Genomic DNA, 16,216 nt, shown 5'->3' with positions numbered 1-16,216 from the left:
CGGGCGAGCTAGTCTGGAGGAAAGGTTACGACAGAGGTGGGATGAGAAAGAAGGAGGGAGCGAATGAGAGGCGTCGAGAGGGCACGTGGGAGAAGCTTCAGAGAGATCTGTTTACATTCGCAATGTGCCAAGCTCTCACGTGGCTCAGAGGAAAACAGTGCTCTCCCCCTCTCTCTCCTCTCACCCTTTCTTTCTCTCTCCCTCCCTGCACTCTCTCACTTTCTTTTCCCCTCTACTCTCACTCTTTCTCTCTCCGTCTCTCCCTCCTTACACTGTCTCTCTCTTCTTTCTCTTTTCCTCCTACTCTTTCTCTCTCTTCACCGCTAAAATTGGTCTTTCTCTCACTTTCTCTCTCTTTTTCTCTCCCTCCATTTTCTTTTTTCTTTTTCATTTCACTCTTTCTCTCTGTCTCTTTGTCCAACCCCCCCCCACCCATTCTCTCTCTCTCTCTCCCTCTCTCCCTCTCCCATGTATCCCCCCGCACTCTGCTGTGGTGTATGTTAGGGGAGTTGGACGGAGGCCAGTCTAGCACTCAGTCAGTACGGCAGTAGTGCTGTATTCTGTGTTCTACTACATGTTACCGTCAACACTGAACGCCTGCAGTGACACAGAAAACGCAGCAAAACCTCAAAGCTAAACTTCGAGAGTGAGGGCTGTAGGACTTTGTGCTTTGCTAAATGTACCACACAGCGTTTTATTCCCCACATTCCACAATTCCCCAGTCCATCTGCCTCCTCCCCTTACTGCCCTCTCAGTCTGCGTTCATGTGCCTCAACTCGGAATGTAAAACAAACGATCGTCTGCTGTCTGTGTCTGTTTTCATACATTTTCAGAACAAAAATGGAAACTTAGAAAAACCGAGAATCCTCTTTTGAGATACAAGGTTATGTTCTGATAGCGACAATACATGTAATACATATGTAGTGGTGGTGGTGTCTTACTGTGTGTTGTGCTGGTACGAGTGGATCAGACACAGCAGTGCTGCTGGAGTTTTTAAATACTCTGTCCACTCTATTAGACACTCCTACCTTGTCAGTCCAGCCTGTACATGTAAAGTCAGAGACGAGAGCTCATCTCCTGCTGCACAGTTTGTGTTGGTCATCCTCCCTCATCAGTGGTCACAGGACGCTGTTGGCTGGATCATTTTGGTTGGTGGATCAGACACTGCAGTGCTGCTGGAGTTGCTAAAACACCTCAGCTGGACTGAGAAAAAAGATATCCAGTCTACAACGTCCTGTGGCCACTGATGAAGGACTAGAAGATGACCAACACAAACTGCAGTAACAGATTACATCTTTACATCTACAAGGTGGACTGACAAGGTAGGAGTGTCTAACAGAGTGGACAGTGAATGGACACAGTATTTAAAAACTCCAGCAGCACTGCTGTGTCTGATCCACTCGTACGAGTGTAACACACCTACACACCACCACCATGTCAGTATTAGTGCAGTTCTGAGAATGATCCACCACCAAATAGTACCTGCTCTGTGAGGGTCCATGGGGGTCCTGACCACTGAAGAACAGGGTGAAAGGGGGCTACTAAAGTATCAGAGAAACAGATGGACTACAGTCTGTAACTGTAGAGCTACAAAGTGCAGCTATACAGTAAGTGGAGCTCATATCCCCAAGCATGTCCTCTAGCACTTCCCCTGTGCTTGTTATCATACAGGCTGGGCTACTTCAGAGCTTGTCTTCTGATTCATCAGTCATTGTTTTCAGAAGCTCTGTTTGCAAACGTTAACTGATCTCTGAAGCTTTTCATACTTAAGAGACTTAATCCACATTAGTTTTCGTTTAGGTACTGTTTACTTAAAACATGAGGTAGAGAGAGAGCGAGAGAGAGAGAGAGAGAGAGAGAGAGGAGAGAGAGAGAGAGAGAGAGAGAGAGAGAGACAGAGAGACAGAGAGAGAGAGAGAGAGAGAGAGAGAGAGAGAGACAGAGAGACAGAGAGAGAGAGAGAGACAGAGAGAGAGAGAGAGAAAGAGAGAGAGCGAGAGAGAGAGAGAGAGAGAGGAGAGAGAGAGAGAGAGAGAGAGAGAGAGAGAGAGAGAGAGAGAGAGAGAGAGAGAGAGAGAGAGACAGAGAGACAGAGAGAGAGAGAGAGACAGAGAGAGAGAGAGAGAGAGAGAGAGGATCCAGTGGCACTGTGCAAGACAACTGACTGGTTAACCTGGTTTGTTGAGATTGAGACTTTTGCATAGCTGTTAAATAATTTGCATCAGGAAATCACTTCTCTTTTTCTCTTAAATTGATATTCATCATATTTTGACCAGCCAAGACATGTTTAGTGTCTTGACATTTGCTTCTTTAGTTTTACTCTGGAGCCACAAGGCTAATGTAGCTGAGAAATAATGGAAGCTGTCAGTCGGCACTGTGTGAACAACATGATTAAACAGTCACACACTTTACCTCAAACGGCCGAGTTGTTAATAAGTCTCGACACACAGCCCACAACATGTTGTTTTGTCTCATATATATTCATTTATATATATATATATATATATATATATATATATTCCTTAAACATACAGTACCTTTCTACAAGAGCTTTTCTTGCGGTGTGTGAGTGCAGGTTCATGCTTCAGGCCTATTATGTTTTATTATCTAATTTACCACGATTGTATACAAAGGATTGTGCACCCCAGTCAACTTTACAGACTTCCAGAGAGGCCAGGAGGTAGTCATCATTTTCTGCATTGTTATCTCAAGATAACAAAGGTGTTATCATGAGATAACAAGTTAATTATCTTGCAATCTCAAGCGAACAAAGTAGCCATCTTGAGACAGTGAGTTAATTATCTTGAAAAAAAGATAGCAAAGCTGTTCTCTTGAGAGTGTGTTCATTATCTATCTAGAGTGTGTTCATTATCTATCTAGAGTGTGTTCATTATCTATTTAGAGTGTGTTCATTATCTATCTAGAGTGTGTTCATTATCTATTTAGAGTGTGTTCATTATCTATTTAGAGTGTGTTCATTATCTATCTAGAGTGTGTTCATTATCTATCTAGAGTGTGTTCATTATCTATCTAGAGTGTGTTCATTATCTATCTAGAGTGTGTTCATTATCTATTTAGAGTGTGTTCATTATCTATCTAGAGTGTGTTCATTATCTATTTAGAGTGTGTTCATTATCTATCTAGAGTGTGTTCATTATCTATTTAGAGTGTGTTCATTATCTATTTAGAGTGTGTTCATTATCTATTTAGAGTGTGTTCATTATCTATCTAGAGTGTGTTCATTATCTATCTAGAGTGTGTTCATTATCTATTTAGAGTGTGTTCATTATCTATTTAGAGTGTGTTCATTATCTATCTAGAGTGTGTTCATTATCTATTTAGAGTGTGTTCATTATCTATCTAGAGTGTGTTCATTATCTATTTAGAGTGTGTTCATTATCTATCTAGAGTGTGTTCATTATCTATTTAGAGTGTGTTCATTATCTATCTAGAGTGTGTTCATTATCTATCTAGAGTGTGTTCATTATCTATCTAGAGTGTGTTCATTATCTATTTAGAGTGTGTTCATTATCTATCTAGAGTGTGTTCATTATCTATTTAGAGTGTGTTCATTATCTATCTAGAGTGTGTTCATTATCTATTTAGAGTGTGTTCATTATCTATCTAGAGTGTGTTCATTATCTATCTAGAGTGTGTTCATTATCTATTTAGTGTGTTCATTATCTATCTAGAGTGTGTTCATTATCTATCTAGAGTGTGTTCATTATCTATCTAGAGTGTGTTCATTATCTATTTAGAGTGTGTTCATTATCTATCTAGAGTGTGTTCATTATCTATTTAGAGTGTGTTCATTATCTATCTAGAGTGTGTTCATTATCTATCTAGAGTGTGTTCATTATCTATTTAGAGTGTGTTCATTATCTATCTAGAGTGTGTTCATTATCTATCTAGAGTGTGTTCATTATCTATCTAGAGTGTGTTCATTATCTATCTAGACTGAATTCATTTGTTATCTTAAGATAAAGTTACTATCATGAGATGACGAGTTAATTATCTTATGATCAAGATAACAAAGTTGTTATCTTGTCATCTTGAGATCACGAAATAATTAACTCGTTATCTCCAGATATCGATCCTGAAAATGATAACATTTATAATGAAATCCGTACAAATGGCATGTTTTGTTGATTTTCCAAATAAAAATAAGTTTACGAAACCCCTACAGAGAAACCACATAAAAATGAAATTTTTCTGCAAATTTAGTGTAAAATTTCTGATTATTTGCTGAGTTTTTTATATGTTGGGGGAAAAAACATAAAAGTATAAAATGTGCTCTGACTTCAGCATTTTTGCATTTCAAATTTTTTTATGCTCTATTCAGCAAATAAAGTGTAATTGTGCATTAAAATGTGCAGAGGTGTGTTCTCTGTACACTCTGGAGAGGATGTCGTCACTTATTTTCACTTAGAACATGAACAAAACACGTCATTTGGACAGGGCCATTGAGGCTTTTGCATATGACTGTATAATATAATAAAATGCTGTGTGGTTGTTTCAGGTGGACGCATCAACAGCAGGGATGTGTGGATGTACAACTCTCAACTGAACATCTGGATCCGTGTGGCATCGCTCAACAAGGGCCGCTGGAGACACAAAATGGCTGTGCTGCTGGGCAAGGTAGAGCTCCACATGCACTCAGATAGAGGTTCCTCGGTGGTTCATGGCTTAAATGGATGGTTCTAGAAAAACTCTAAAACGACAGAGAACCGTTTCATCATGTGGCGGTTCTTTAATCTTTATAAGGTTCCTTATACTCGCACAAAAATGGCTCTTTACAGAACCATCCACTGTTCCTCATGGATCCAAAGTTCATGTACGGCATGCGCTGCACTTCCAACTTTTGTTACATCAACCACTCTGACTTGATTTGCTTGTGTATATCGTAATCGCTTGTAAACAGTTTCGCAATTAGGTTAACAAAGAGCAGCTGGAATTATCCAAACATGCTTCTAGAAGTATTTCCTTATTTTCACTGTTGCCCACATTTTAAAACAAGAGTGGGGAGAGACATTTAGTGTGACCAAAAAATGTGAAACAAAGCAAAATGTCTTTCATTCATTCATTCATTTTCTAAGCCACTTCTCCCTCAGGGTCGCGGTGGGGTGCTGGAGCCTATCCCAGCAGTCATTGGGTGGAAGGCAGGATACAACATTTCTTCCACTTTAAATTCTTTAAAATAGCTCCTCTTTACTGTGATGCAGCCTGGCATTTTCTTGGTTCTCTCAAGCAGCGTCACGAGGAACTAGTAGTGGGGACATACTCGTTAATCCAGTATACCTTTGAAACTGTTCACCAGGTATGGCTTTTGTCATAACCATAATAGTAGGCCAGAAAAAAGCACAGATAACGTCACACACACTGGCTGTGTTTACAAGACTTTTGCCAATCTGATTGAATACGTTGCGATTACAGATTCAGACTGAGGTGTTTATATGCTCACTCTATTCAACAATCTGATGGAAAATCTTCGTTTACATGCGCACTACAAGGAATCCGATGCAAAATGACAACGCAAGAGTGGAGTAACGCTTAGAGGAAACATTACCATGACAGTGAACATCACGTGAGGTCCAGTCTGAGTGAGATGAGCAGCAGTGAGCAGTGCTTTTAATTACTTTAAAATGATGTCAGATTTAGGAAAACGTCCTTCTCATGTCCTTATTAAAGAAGGCAGAGAGAAAGACGTTGTGTTCTGAGACACATAAGCTGGATGTCCATCCCACCGCCGTCTTTTAAAGATCAGAGCATAAACTTCATCTCCTCTGCAGACCAGGTTCTGCTCCGACATGTAGGAACAGTTTAAACATTTGCCAGAGCTGTTTATGAGTTCTCTGCTTTTGCTGTGATGCAACGCACATGCGCAGAATGTACTTACACGTTCTGATTGGAATGTAATCAGATTCAGGCGTTTACATTGTTATTATTCTTCTATTTAACAGATTATTTACAGGATTACCCGCCTCGTTCAATTGGATAGAAATTGTATTCCGGATGGCCTCAATCGGACTACGCTATTCCAACTGAAGTGTTTATATGAACGTATTCTATTCTGATTGAGCTGTTAGTCGGATTATTAAGATTATTATTAGGTTGTATGTAAACGTGGCTATTGTAAATCATGCTAACATTATACCATTTAGCTGAATGGATGAGTGAGGGATGTTCCAGTCATGTTTCAAATAGAAATAAACAAGCAGCAAAAGATAGTTACTCAAGGGTTCTTTAGCAAAGAAAATGGTTCGATGAAGAACCCTGAACTCTCCTAGGACCTTTTGCATGATTAAAGGGTTCTTTGCACCATGAAAGGGTTCTTAAAGATGTGCTCTAGAGGGTTCTATATAGAATCTTTTTGAAAACTTGTCAACAAGCTTGTCACAGTAGAAGAACCCTTTTAGGTGCTTTTCAAAAAGGTTCTATATTAGAACCATCTACAGCACATTCTCCATTGATCTAAGCAGCCCTTTTATGATGCAAAGAACCCTTTAATCGTGCAAAGAGTTTACTAAAGAACCCTCAAAGAACCGTCTTTTTAAAGAGGGTAACATTAGTGTTCCTGCCACCTTTGGTGAGGTGTTTTCATTTTAGCTGGGATGTTTCTTTAAACAAGCCTTTTGATCAATATGTATGTAAGATCATACATTATCTGTTCAATCAGGGCCATAAAAACGTCTGACTGACACTGGTACTTTAATAGCCAGCATGCTACATATGATGCATTCTTAGAGTATCCCACACTTAAATTCCTCTGTCATTGAGTCTTCTCTTGTGGGTTGTTCATGATCTTTGCTTAGACTTGACTGACACTTCCCCACTTGAACAACAAGCACTGGGGTCATAACATGCTAATTAAACTCATTCAGCCTACAGACACTTTTCTGCCCTTGACGCCAACTGTCTGAATGACTCTCTCACTTTCAGTGTGTTTGTCTCTCGCTCTCTCACTTGCTCTATACGTTTATCTCTCTTTCTGCCTCCCTGTGTTGGTCTGCATTTCCCTCTCTGCTCTAGATTCCTTGTTTACTTACTTTCCACTTGGCCCTCTAAACAGTGACATCATTAGCTCTCTCCACCCTGTGAGTCACTTGGCCTTAAAAGCTTGATAGTTAGTGTTCCATAACTGTTCTGCATAATGACCTGATGACTTGATGACCGTCAGGTTTCTTATGAGAAGAACCATGTGGAGCATAGGTTGATAGTCTGAATGATGGAGCAAATGGACCCCCTGCCTTTCATTTTCAGTTAATTTTATCAGCCTCCCAAGAAACCAATCTTTTTCTGTGAATGAGAGCAGTAAAGATCCGTCCATCCGTCCATCCATCCGTCCATCCATCCATCCATCCATCCATCCATCCATCCATCCATCCATCCATCCATCCATCCATCCATCCATCCATTATCTTCTGCTTCTCCGGGGTTCGGGTCGTGGGGGCAGCATCCTAAGCAATGAGGCCCAGACCTCCCTTTCCCCAGCCACCTCCACTAGCTCCCAGGGGGGATTGCGAGGTGCTCCCAGGCCAGCTAGGCTAAATAGTCACGCCAGCATGTCCTGGGTCTTCCCCGGGGTCTCCTCCCGGTTGGTCTTGCCTGTGACACCTCCTGAGTAAAGATCCGATTCGATTCCATTGCTAAAGCTAGCTGTTTATAACCGCATGAGGCAGATTCAGAAGATAGATTCAGAAACACAGTACAGAATAAAAAAGTGGGTTAAATGTTGTGTATAATGGTTATAACCAACAGTGATCGTTTCAGCCATAAATAATTCCCGAATTTTCCAGTGGGCGGCAACATAGCTACCTAGTGCCTTGCTACCATTAGATCTAATGAGTTAGCTAGCTAGATATGCTAACTAGCATTGGCAAACTGGGACTGTTAGAGCTAGGCTGTCAATTCTGTCACTTCCGCTAGTGTCCCTTAAGAATTGTAGTAGTTTGTTAGCACTAAGCTAAAGGTGACTTGCACGAACACTTTTGGAGAAGCCTGAATTTAGCTTTCATATTCAGAATTTCTGCTCCACCTTAATAGGCACAGCTGTTAAATTTTGCCACCTTTCAGCACCATGATGTAACTTCTGCACTGTTTAATGTGAAACGTAAAATTTGAAAAAAAAAGGCAGTCATTTGAAGCTTCTAAAAGACATTACATATTTTGTGACCGACATATTAACAACTGTAACATACAAACGAAATCATTAGGCCTTCTCTGAAGAGCTACAAGACCCTGAGGGTTCCCCTCTGCTAAATAGCCAGTAGGGATGTGAATGAATACTTGAGTCAGTAGTTAAACATTCCAGGTGTCAGTATTGAAATGCTAATGAAAATCATGTAGCCATTTATTCATTACTTTCCATTACAGGGATATGAGAAAAACTAATAAAGTGTGACCGTTTTTCTGAAATTTATGAGTAAGTATGTACACCTTGCTAGTACAAAACACCAGTTGAAAAGTCAGAGGTAGCTTGATGGTAGCTTGTTTGCTAACTAGGCTAACCTGTAGCTGATGATAGCGAGGCCCAGAAATATAAAAGAGACATTTCTCTTTCAAATTGTGCTGGTATATCATCCACTGAGGAGAAACTACTTCATGTAGACACGCGATAAGTCCTCATTAGCATCCGACGTTGCACCGGTTAGCTAGCTCTATTGATAGCTTATTCCCTTTCTGAAGGCGCGGTTGCTCATCTGAAATGAAAGCCTACCGTTTTCCCTATTTCTCGATTTCCCTATTTTTGAACGATGAAGCATTTTTCCAGATGTATTTGTCTGTGTGATGATATATTTATGTGCTATTGATCTTGTGTCTCCTAATCCCAGTGCTGTCCCTTTTGAATGTTAACGTATAGCCCTGCTAATTTCATCCTTAGCAATCCTTAGCTTAAAGTCTTACTTGGCGTATGTAACCAGATTTATTAACTATTACAGATAGTCAGATAACAAAATTAGACAGAGTGCACATCCGTATTAGCTAATTAAGTCAGTTAGTTTCTAACATTAGTCAACTAGCTAGCTAGTTTTTCCTATGAATCAAAGACTCCAGCAAGCATAAACTTAGTGTTAGCTCTGCAGAAATTCCCTAGGGACTCGCACACCCACCCCTAAATCCTTGCCCCCCTCGCACACCTCCACCCTACTTCCACACAAAATCAGACACCCCTGCTGTGGAGAAATGACAGTTTAACTGTGTATGGCTATTTATGAACATTTATGAGGTATAGAGTGGCCCTGTTGGCCATGTTCCTCTGTGATGAAGTGTTGAAATTAGTCTCAGTGTGATGGATTAGGCTGGACCTGTGATAAAATGGCTCATTGAAATCCAAAAGTCAAATTGGCCCCTTGCTGTTGTGAAAGATTAGGGTGCTTTCTACTTTGTTTTGCTCTGGGAGAGGCACGCTCTCGAAACAGGCTCAGGGCAATATGTTCTGTTTTTGTTGGCAAAGTGAGGAAACAAAAGCTGCTTGTGCAATAACAGATTACATCGTGCTGTAGGTTACATCCAGCGACCCGCTGATAAATATCTCATTCTCTGACTTTTCTTCCCCTGCCAGCTTCCTCCTTCACCTTGTTATCTTCCCATCCTGATCGCTAACTGAATAAGCCACATTGTTATGTAGGTGTCATCCTTCGCCTTCATAAGAAGCCATCTGCGATGCTTTTCCAACAGCAACCGTTTTTGGAAATAAATTCATACAAAGGCATCCATTTATTTTTTGTATTTATCTTAGAAACAGATTAGGAGCATTTATGCATAAGCCTGTAGATAAAAGTACCATTAACATGAAGACACATCCAATCAGGTGCGTTCAGACTTTTCACTTTTCTTTGTGCTGCCTTTGTGCTGGAACTCATCACTTGATAAGCAGAGCACTCTGTGGTTTGTTCAGCTTTATTATCGAGACAATGACTGTTATTATATATATGTATTGACCCTGGAGCCAGAGGTATAATTAGACTCACCTGTCATTCACCAGTTTATCTTGCGCACAGATAAATCCAATATAAATCAATGTCATATTTCTTACCAGATGGTTCAAGGAGCCCAGAGGCCTTGTTGTGTTGTAATTGAACTCTGCTTGATGAAACTCTGGATCTCTGTTACTGCATTTAAAAAAGGACACTTATGTGCATGTCACGGCCTAATTCCAAAACCTTCATAGCCACCTTCAACCCCTTATACCCCAACTTCAGTTCCAAAATCTCACAACTTTCATAGCATTTTATAGCAGCTGCTGACTTATAAGCTTCAAGTTCCCAGCATGAAGCCTTAAAATCCCAGTAATATCCGTAGTGTTCACTAACTACCACGATGCAAACTAACCGAGTTACTCTTAAGTTATAGAAATGTGTGATAAAAGTTGAACCCCCTGGTCATTTAAAGGGTGATTAGGAATATGGAGATTTGTTGAAGGCAACAGGATTTATTTTGCTCTTTTCAGACTCTGTAACGCCTGAAACAGAACAAAGAAGTCTTCCTTAACACGTGGCTTTGAGCCTCGCGTGAGCGGCATGTTGCCTGCCACTGTTCCAGCATGTTGTAGCATGGCCTCTGGTCCGACCGGTTTTCAGCGCTGATCCGTTAGGGTCAACATGTTTACTGCGCCACGGTGCAGTACATGTGGCAGCTGGGGAAGGAGCTGAACTTCCGAGTGTCTTCCCTTCAGGTGTGTTTTGAGTTGAGCTTATGATGTAATAGACTGATAGGCCTGTGGCTTACAGGACCTCATGGTTTACTATGTACAGTTTACAGCAAAAATCTGATTTTGTTAAGCAAGTTTGTATGTAAACTACTGCATAAACCACCTCGCACTCGTCTTAAACCGAGTTATTGAGTTGTTAAGTAGTCTGTTGAAGGGCCCATGTCCTACATTTTTATAACATGTCATAACATTTGTATGGTTTCATGTACCGAAACAGTCATAATTCATTTTTGCATGGCCTTTTCCCAAACTCTTTCAACTACTACTACTACTACTACTAATAATAATTATAATAATAATCTTCATTTATATAGCACATTTCATGCTGGTGGCAGCTCTAGGGCCTAAACCAAAAAGCAAACCAACCAGTAACCTTTGCCAAAGATGTAAATCCAAGAATCAACAATGGTAGACACAACAGGGTCATAACAAGAGAACAAACTAAGGACAAAAGGCTCAATACACACTGGTAAACAGAGGCAGTACTTCACAACGAGAAAGACAAACAGACAAGGTATATACACAAGAGCAAACAGGTGAAAACTGTTAGAATTCAGGTGACTGGGATCGGCTGGGCCATGTGACTGGCTGATGCATCTTGGGAAATAAAGTCCATAGGCTACTGAGAGTCCGTTTGAGAGCTGGGAAGCGTGACACAAAAGTGCTTGACTGTCTAATAAAAGGTTTAATTAATTTCCACAATTTAGAATCAAAATACCTTTATCCCTTTACTTTCCCTTTAAGACTCGTAAGCAGATGAACTGCATTCTGATTGGCTGCACTGTGTTGTGCCTTATTCAAAAAGCAGTCCAGGCTGAAACACTTCTTATAACATCAAAATGAATGGGCGGAGCTAAACTGTAGGCTGAATAGGTGAATATATGCAAATGAGTGAATTCAATTCAAACAGTGAATTCAATTCAGGTTGTTTCAGCATATCATCCCTGAATCTCCACTTTTGTCAATGTTCAGTCTTCTACATCGTTTGAACACGATGGCTGTCCTTCACATTTTGTGAAAACCTCATGATGAGGAGACCAATAAAAATACTCCACAATCACGTGGAATTAATCCTCTTTACATTTATTTATATAAAGCTAATTTTGCTCATGCAAAGTTACTATTTTGGACAGTGAAAATATGTAGACCGTATGGACTGAGGAGTGAATGGCATGTCTTATAACTTTAACAATATTTACATATTAAATTAAACTTTTTGATTTCAAATAAGTTAATAAGGGAAAGTTGGTTTAATAGAAAATGAGTCATTTAAGTAATCTCAAACAGATTTAGCTCAAATGACGTGTATTCGGATCCCCTCCAAGGGATCGAGTGAACACTAATGTCGACTTTAGCAGTACGACACTCAAAAATCCAACCGTAATTTCTGGATTTCTGGAGTTATCTTATTATTCTAACGGTCATGTAAACAGCATACTCGCATTTATTAGATTGGAGTAAGGTCTAGAAATCTGATTAAGATATCCGATAAAGAGAGCTGAGATTTCTCAGTGCATGTAAACTCACTCTGATTTCTTTCTCAGTCAGTTCATGTGTGAAAACAGACCGCGGTACTGGAAATAAGCAAGCAGTGTTGCTGTGAGACGCAGCAAAACACTTTTGGAGCAGCGCTGAACCCGAATACATGCACATCAACGCACTCATTGAGAACGGATTCTTTTTCCTTTTCAACACAAATAAATGGCAGACAAAGCTGTTTGTAGGCTGAAGCGACAAAATACTTTAAACTGCTTAACATTTCAAAACCATGATATTTCATTGGCTGGGCTCTGCTCCAACTGTTAGACTGGGCACTTTACTAGCTTGCTGGTTAGCAAACTAAAAGCTTCACAGCTAACAACAAAATGAAAGTTTATGAAGTTTATGGCTGGACACATCAATTATTCACACATTTTATGTGCAATATATTCAAACCTCTCTGAAAAAAAGGTTTACATGGCTTATCGACTATACCTGTATAGGGAAAGCTGTAGAAATGGAAATTTCACCGATCTATTCCTATAAGCTAAGGTTGCTACATAAATTTGGTGAATCATATTCCTGACCAGCTATGATGCATTGCCATTGATCAATGTTTCTTCTGCTAATAAGTGTGTACAGGCCAGATGTACATTATGTAGGTGTATCTAACAGGCAGACATTTATTTAAAGGCTTCGTTTCATATAAAGTCAAATGTTATCTGTTTAATAGGCTTTTGCAGCCACACTGTCTCTGTTTATCTGTCCTGTGTATTATCAGCTGACGACATCTCTTTGCCTAATTACAACACGAAACTGACACAGACACCAGCATTGAGAGATGAGCACAAAGGTGTGTTTTGTGGGTGTAGTTGTGGCATTTACCTCAGGAACTTTGTATGTAATATGCGTAAAAAGAGGTGGAATTGATGGACACTTCTTGTTCAACCTGATGGACCTGCTTCATTTCAGCTGCCTGTTGTTAGCCTTGATCTTCATTTCCTCAGAATCCAAACAAGCAAACCCAAAGAGACGTGTCTGTAAACAGTGAGAGTTTATTTCATTGTTTGCTTAATAGATACTTCCATGGTAAAAATCTAATGTACATAGTTTCACTTACTTGAGTCAGTTGAGAGATGCCAAAAGTGTACTTCTTTAGCTTTGTGCTGGAGCTATGAGGCTAATTTTAGGGTCAGGACCCTCTTTGGACCCTCACAGAGCAGGTACTATTTTGGTGGAGGATCGTTCTCAGCACTGACGTGGTGGTGGTGTGTTAGTGTGTGTTGCGCTGGTCTGAGTGGATCAGACACAGCAGTGCTGCTGGAGTTTTTAAACACCTCAGTGTCGCTGCTGAACTGAGAATAGTCCACCAACCAAAAATATCCAGCCGACAGCGTCCTGTGGGCAGCATCCTGTGGGCAGCGTCCTGTGGGCACTGATGAAGGACTAGAGGACGACCTACACAAACTGTGCAGCAGCAGATGAGCTGTAGTCTCTGACTTTACATCTACAAGGTGGACTGACGAGGTAAAAGTGTCTAATAGAGTGGACAGTGAGTGGACTCTCCAGCAGCACTGCTGTGTCTGATCCACTCGTACCAGCACAACACACACCAACACACCATCACCATGTCAGTGTTACTGCAGTGCTGATTCACGGATACAGTTTTGTATAATTAGCCTGACTCCAGGGTGAAACTAGCTACATCAGCTACATTAGCCTGACTCCAGGGTGAAACTAGGTACATTAGCCTGACTCCAGGGTGAAACTAGATACATTAGCTACATTAGCCTGACTCCAGGGTGAAACTAGATACATTAGCTACATTAGCCTGACTCCAGGGTGAAACTAGGTACATTAGCCTGACTCCAGGGTGAAACTAGATACATTAGCTACATTAGCCTGACTCCAGGGTGAAACGAGCTACATCAGCTACATTAGCCTGACTCCAGGGTGAAACTAGCTATATCAGCTACATTAGCCTGACTCCAGGGTGAAACGAGCTACATTAGCTACATTAGCCTGACTCCAGGGTGAAACGAGCTACATCAGCTACATTAGCCTGACTCCAGGGTGAAACTAGCTATATCAGCTACATTAGCCTGACTCCAGGGTGAAATTAGCTACATTAGCCTGACTCCAGGGTGAAACTAGTTACATTAGCCTGACTCCAGGGTGAAACTAGCTACATTAGCCTGACTCCAGGGTGAAACTAGCTACATTAGCCTGACTCCAGGGTGAAACAAGCTACATCAGCTACATTAGCCTGACTCCAGGGTGAAACTAGCTACATTAGCCTGACTCAAGGGTGAAACGAGCTACATCAGCTACATTAGCCTGACTCCAGGGTGAAACTAGCTACATTAGCCTGACTCCAGGGTGAAACTAGCTACATCAGCTACATTAGCCTGACTCCAGGGTGAAACGAGCTACATCAGCTACATTAGCCTGACTCCAGGGTGAAACTAGCTATATCAGCTACATTAGCCTGACTCCAGGGTGAAACTAGCTATATCAGCTACATTAGCCTGACTCCAGGGTGAAACTAGCTACATTAGCCTGACTCCAGGGTGAAACTAGCTTCATTAGCCTGACTCCAGGGGGAAACTAAAGGGGTAAACTCATGGTACAAACTGTGTAAATTCGATTTATTTGTTTAAGAGACTTATCAATGATATTATCTTTATGACGTGGAACATGCCATATGAATTTATTCATTTTTAATCCCTCTGCAGGTGTATGCAGTGGGTGGCTTTGACGGTCAGTCTCGCCTCAGCAGTGTTGAGTGCTACGACTCCTTCTCCAACCGCTGGACGGAAGTGGCTCCCATGAAGGAGGCGGTCAGCTCCCCTGCCGTGGCCAGCTGCGTCAACAAGCTCTTCGTCATCGGTGGAGGCCCAGATGACAACACCTGTTCCGATAAGGTGAGGGTGGCAGAGATTTCAACTACCAAAACCTCAGAGAGAACCGCCCAAATGATCCAAACGGCTAAATTTAACCTTCAGAGTAAACTAATGACGCAGATCCAGGTCGCATTGACAGCATGGCGTACTTCGTAAGCCATTAGAGTGACTCATTGTTCCAGGAGGATCCACTGTAGGGCTGTGAAAGATAATTAGTCCTCAATAAAAGTCACATTCCAGATTGTGTGACTTGAGATGCCCATACCTCGGCAGGCAGTGCTTACATTCTGATTTAAAGGCTTGAACTTGTTTGAAATTGATTCTAAATAGTGAAGCTGGTGCCTATATAGGAATTTATTTTCAGTAAATAAACATTTTGAACATGAAATTGCTCCAGCAAAAAGGAGTTTCAGGTATATGTTGAGCTTCCTCAGTCCTGTTGGAAAGCATCCCATGTAGGTCCTCATGTGTGCAAGGCAAAGGGGAGCTACTTTGAATAATGTAAAATAGAGGATTTGTTTTTGGGTCAGTGACAAATGACAGGTGGCGCAACCACCCATTAATAAAAAATAATCTATTTTAAAGTTATTTATGACTACCAGGTATGGCAACCTAAAACATGTATAAACTAGTCTTTGTACTTAGACCCCTGTATAATCCTTTGTGCTTGAAGGTTATACTTCTTTTTAAATGAATAAACGTTATTATAATAATAAAACATTTTCATGGTTTTCCTAGAGGCACATGACCTGACATGATCTGACTTAGTAAACTGGACCAACACTTTTGAAAGGGCTACTTACCTTAGAACAGGCCCATGAAGATGACTTGGTGTCTTCCTTATGATGTAGTATCCCCACAACCACTTTTGAAAGCAAGTCCTTTGTTGTTGATTGTGCTGCTTAAAATATGAAGAAGGTGCAACATGCTATGATGTACATGCTATTTTACTTAAATTTTTATAGCTAAATTACCCTTTTTAATAGTTTACTTAATCAGCATATATGGTTGGATGATGACACCGCCTGATACTTTTAGGAAGCATAAATGCATGAAATGAATGCAATTTTATTGCCCTGTAATCAAATTCATATAACAAACTATCTTAGAATAATGGGATATG

The 16,216-nt window shown here is 40.7% G+C and overlaps 1 protein-coding gene across 2 annotated transcripts in view; it reads left to right on the top strand.

Moving 5' to 3' along the window:
- The window catches only part of klhl24b (kelch-like family member 24b), a 42,397-nt gene that overhangs the window by 14,230 nt on the left and 11,951 nt on the right, over positions 1–16,216 (top strand). For both annotated transcript variants that reach the window (XM_017724405.2, XM_017724404.2), the window contains exons 4-5: positions 4,520–4,638; positions 14,926–15,114. In XM_017724405.2, the coding sequence (XP_017579894.2) occupies positions 4,520–4,638; positions 14,926–15,114 (308 nt within the window). The remainder of the gene's footprint in view (positions 1–4,519; positions 4,639–14,925; positions 15,115–16,216) is intronic.

The sequence above is a fragment of the Pygocentrus nattereri genome, chromosome 24, assembly GCF_015220715.1.
Source record: "Pygocentrus nattereri isolate fPygNat1 chromosome 24, fPygNat1.pri, whole genome shotgun sequence".
Taxonomy (NCBI): domain Eukaryota; kingdom Metazoa; phylum Chordata; class Actinopteri; order Characiformes; family Serrasalmidae; genus Pygocentrus; species Pygocentrus nattereri.
This window is presented reverse-complemented; position numbering and strand designations above follow the sequence as displayed.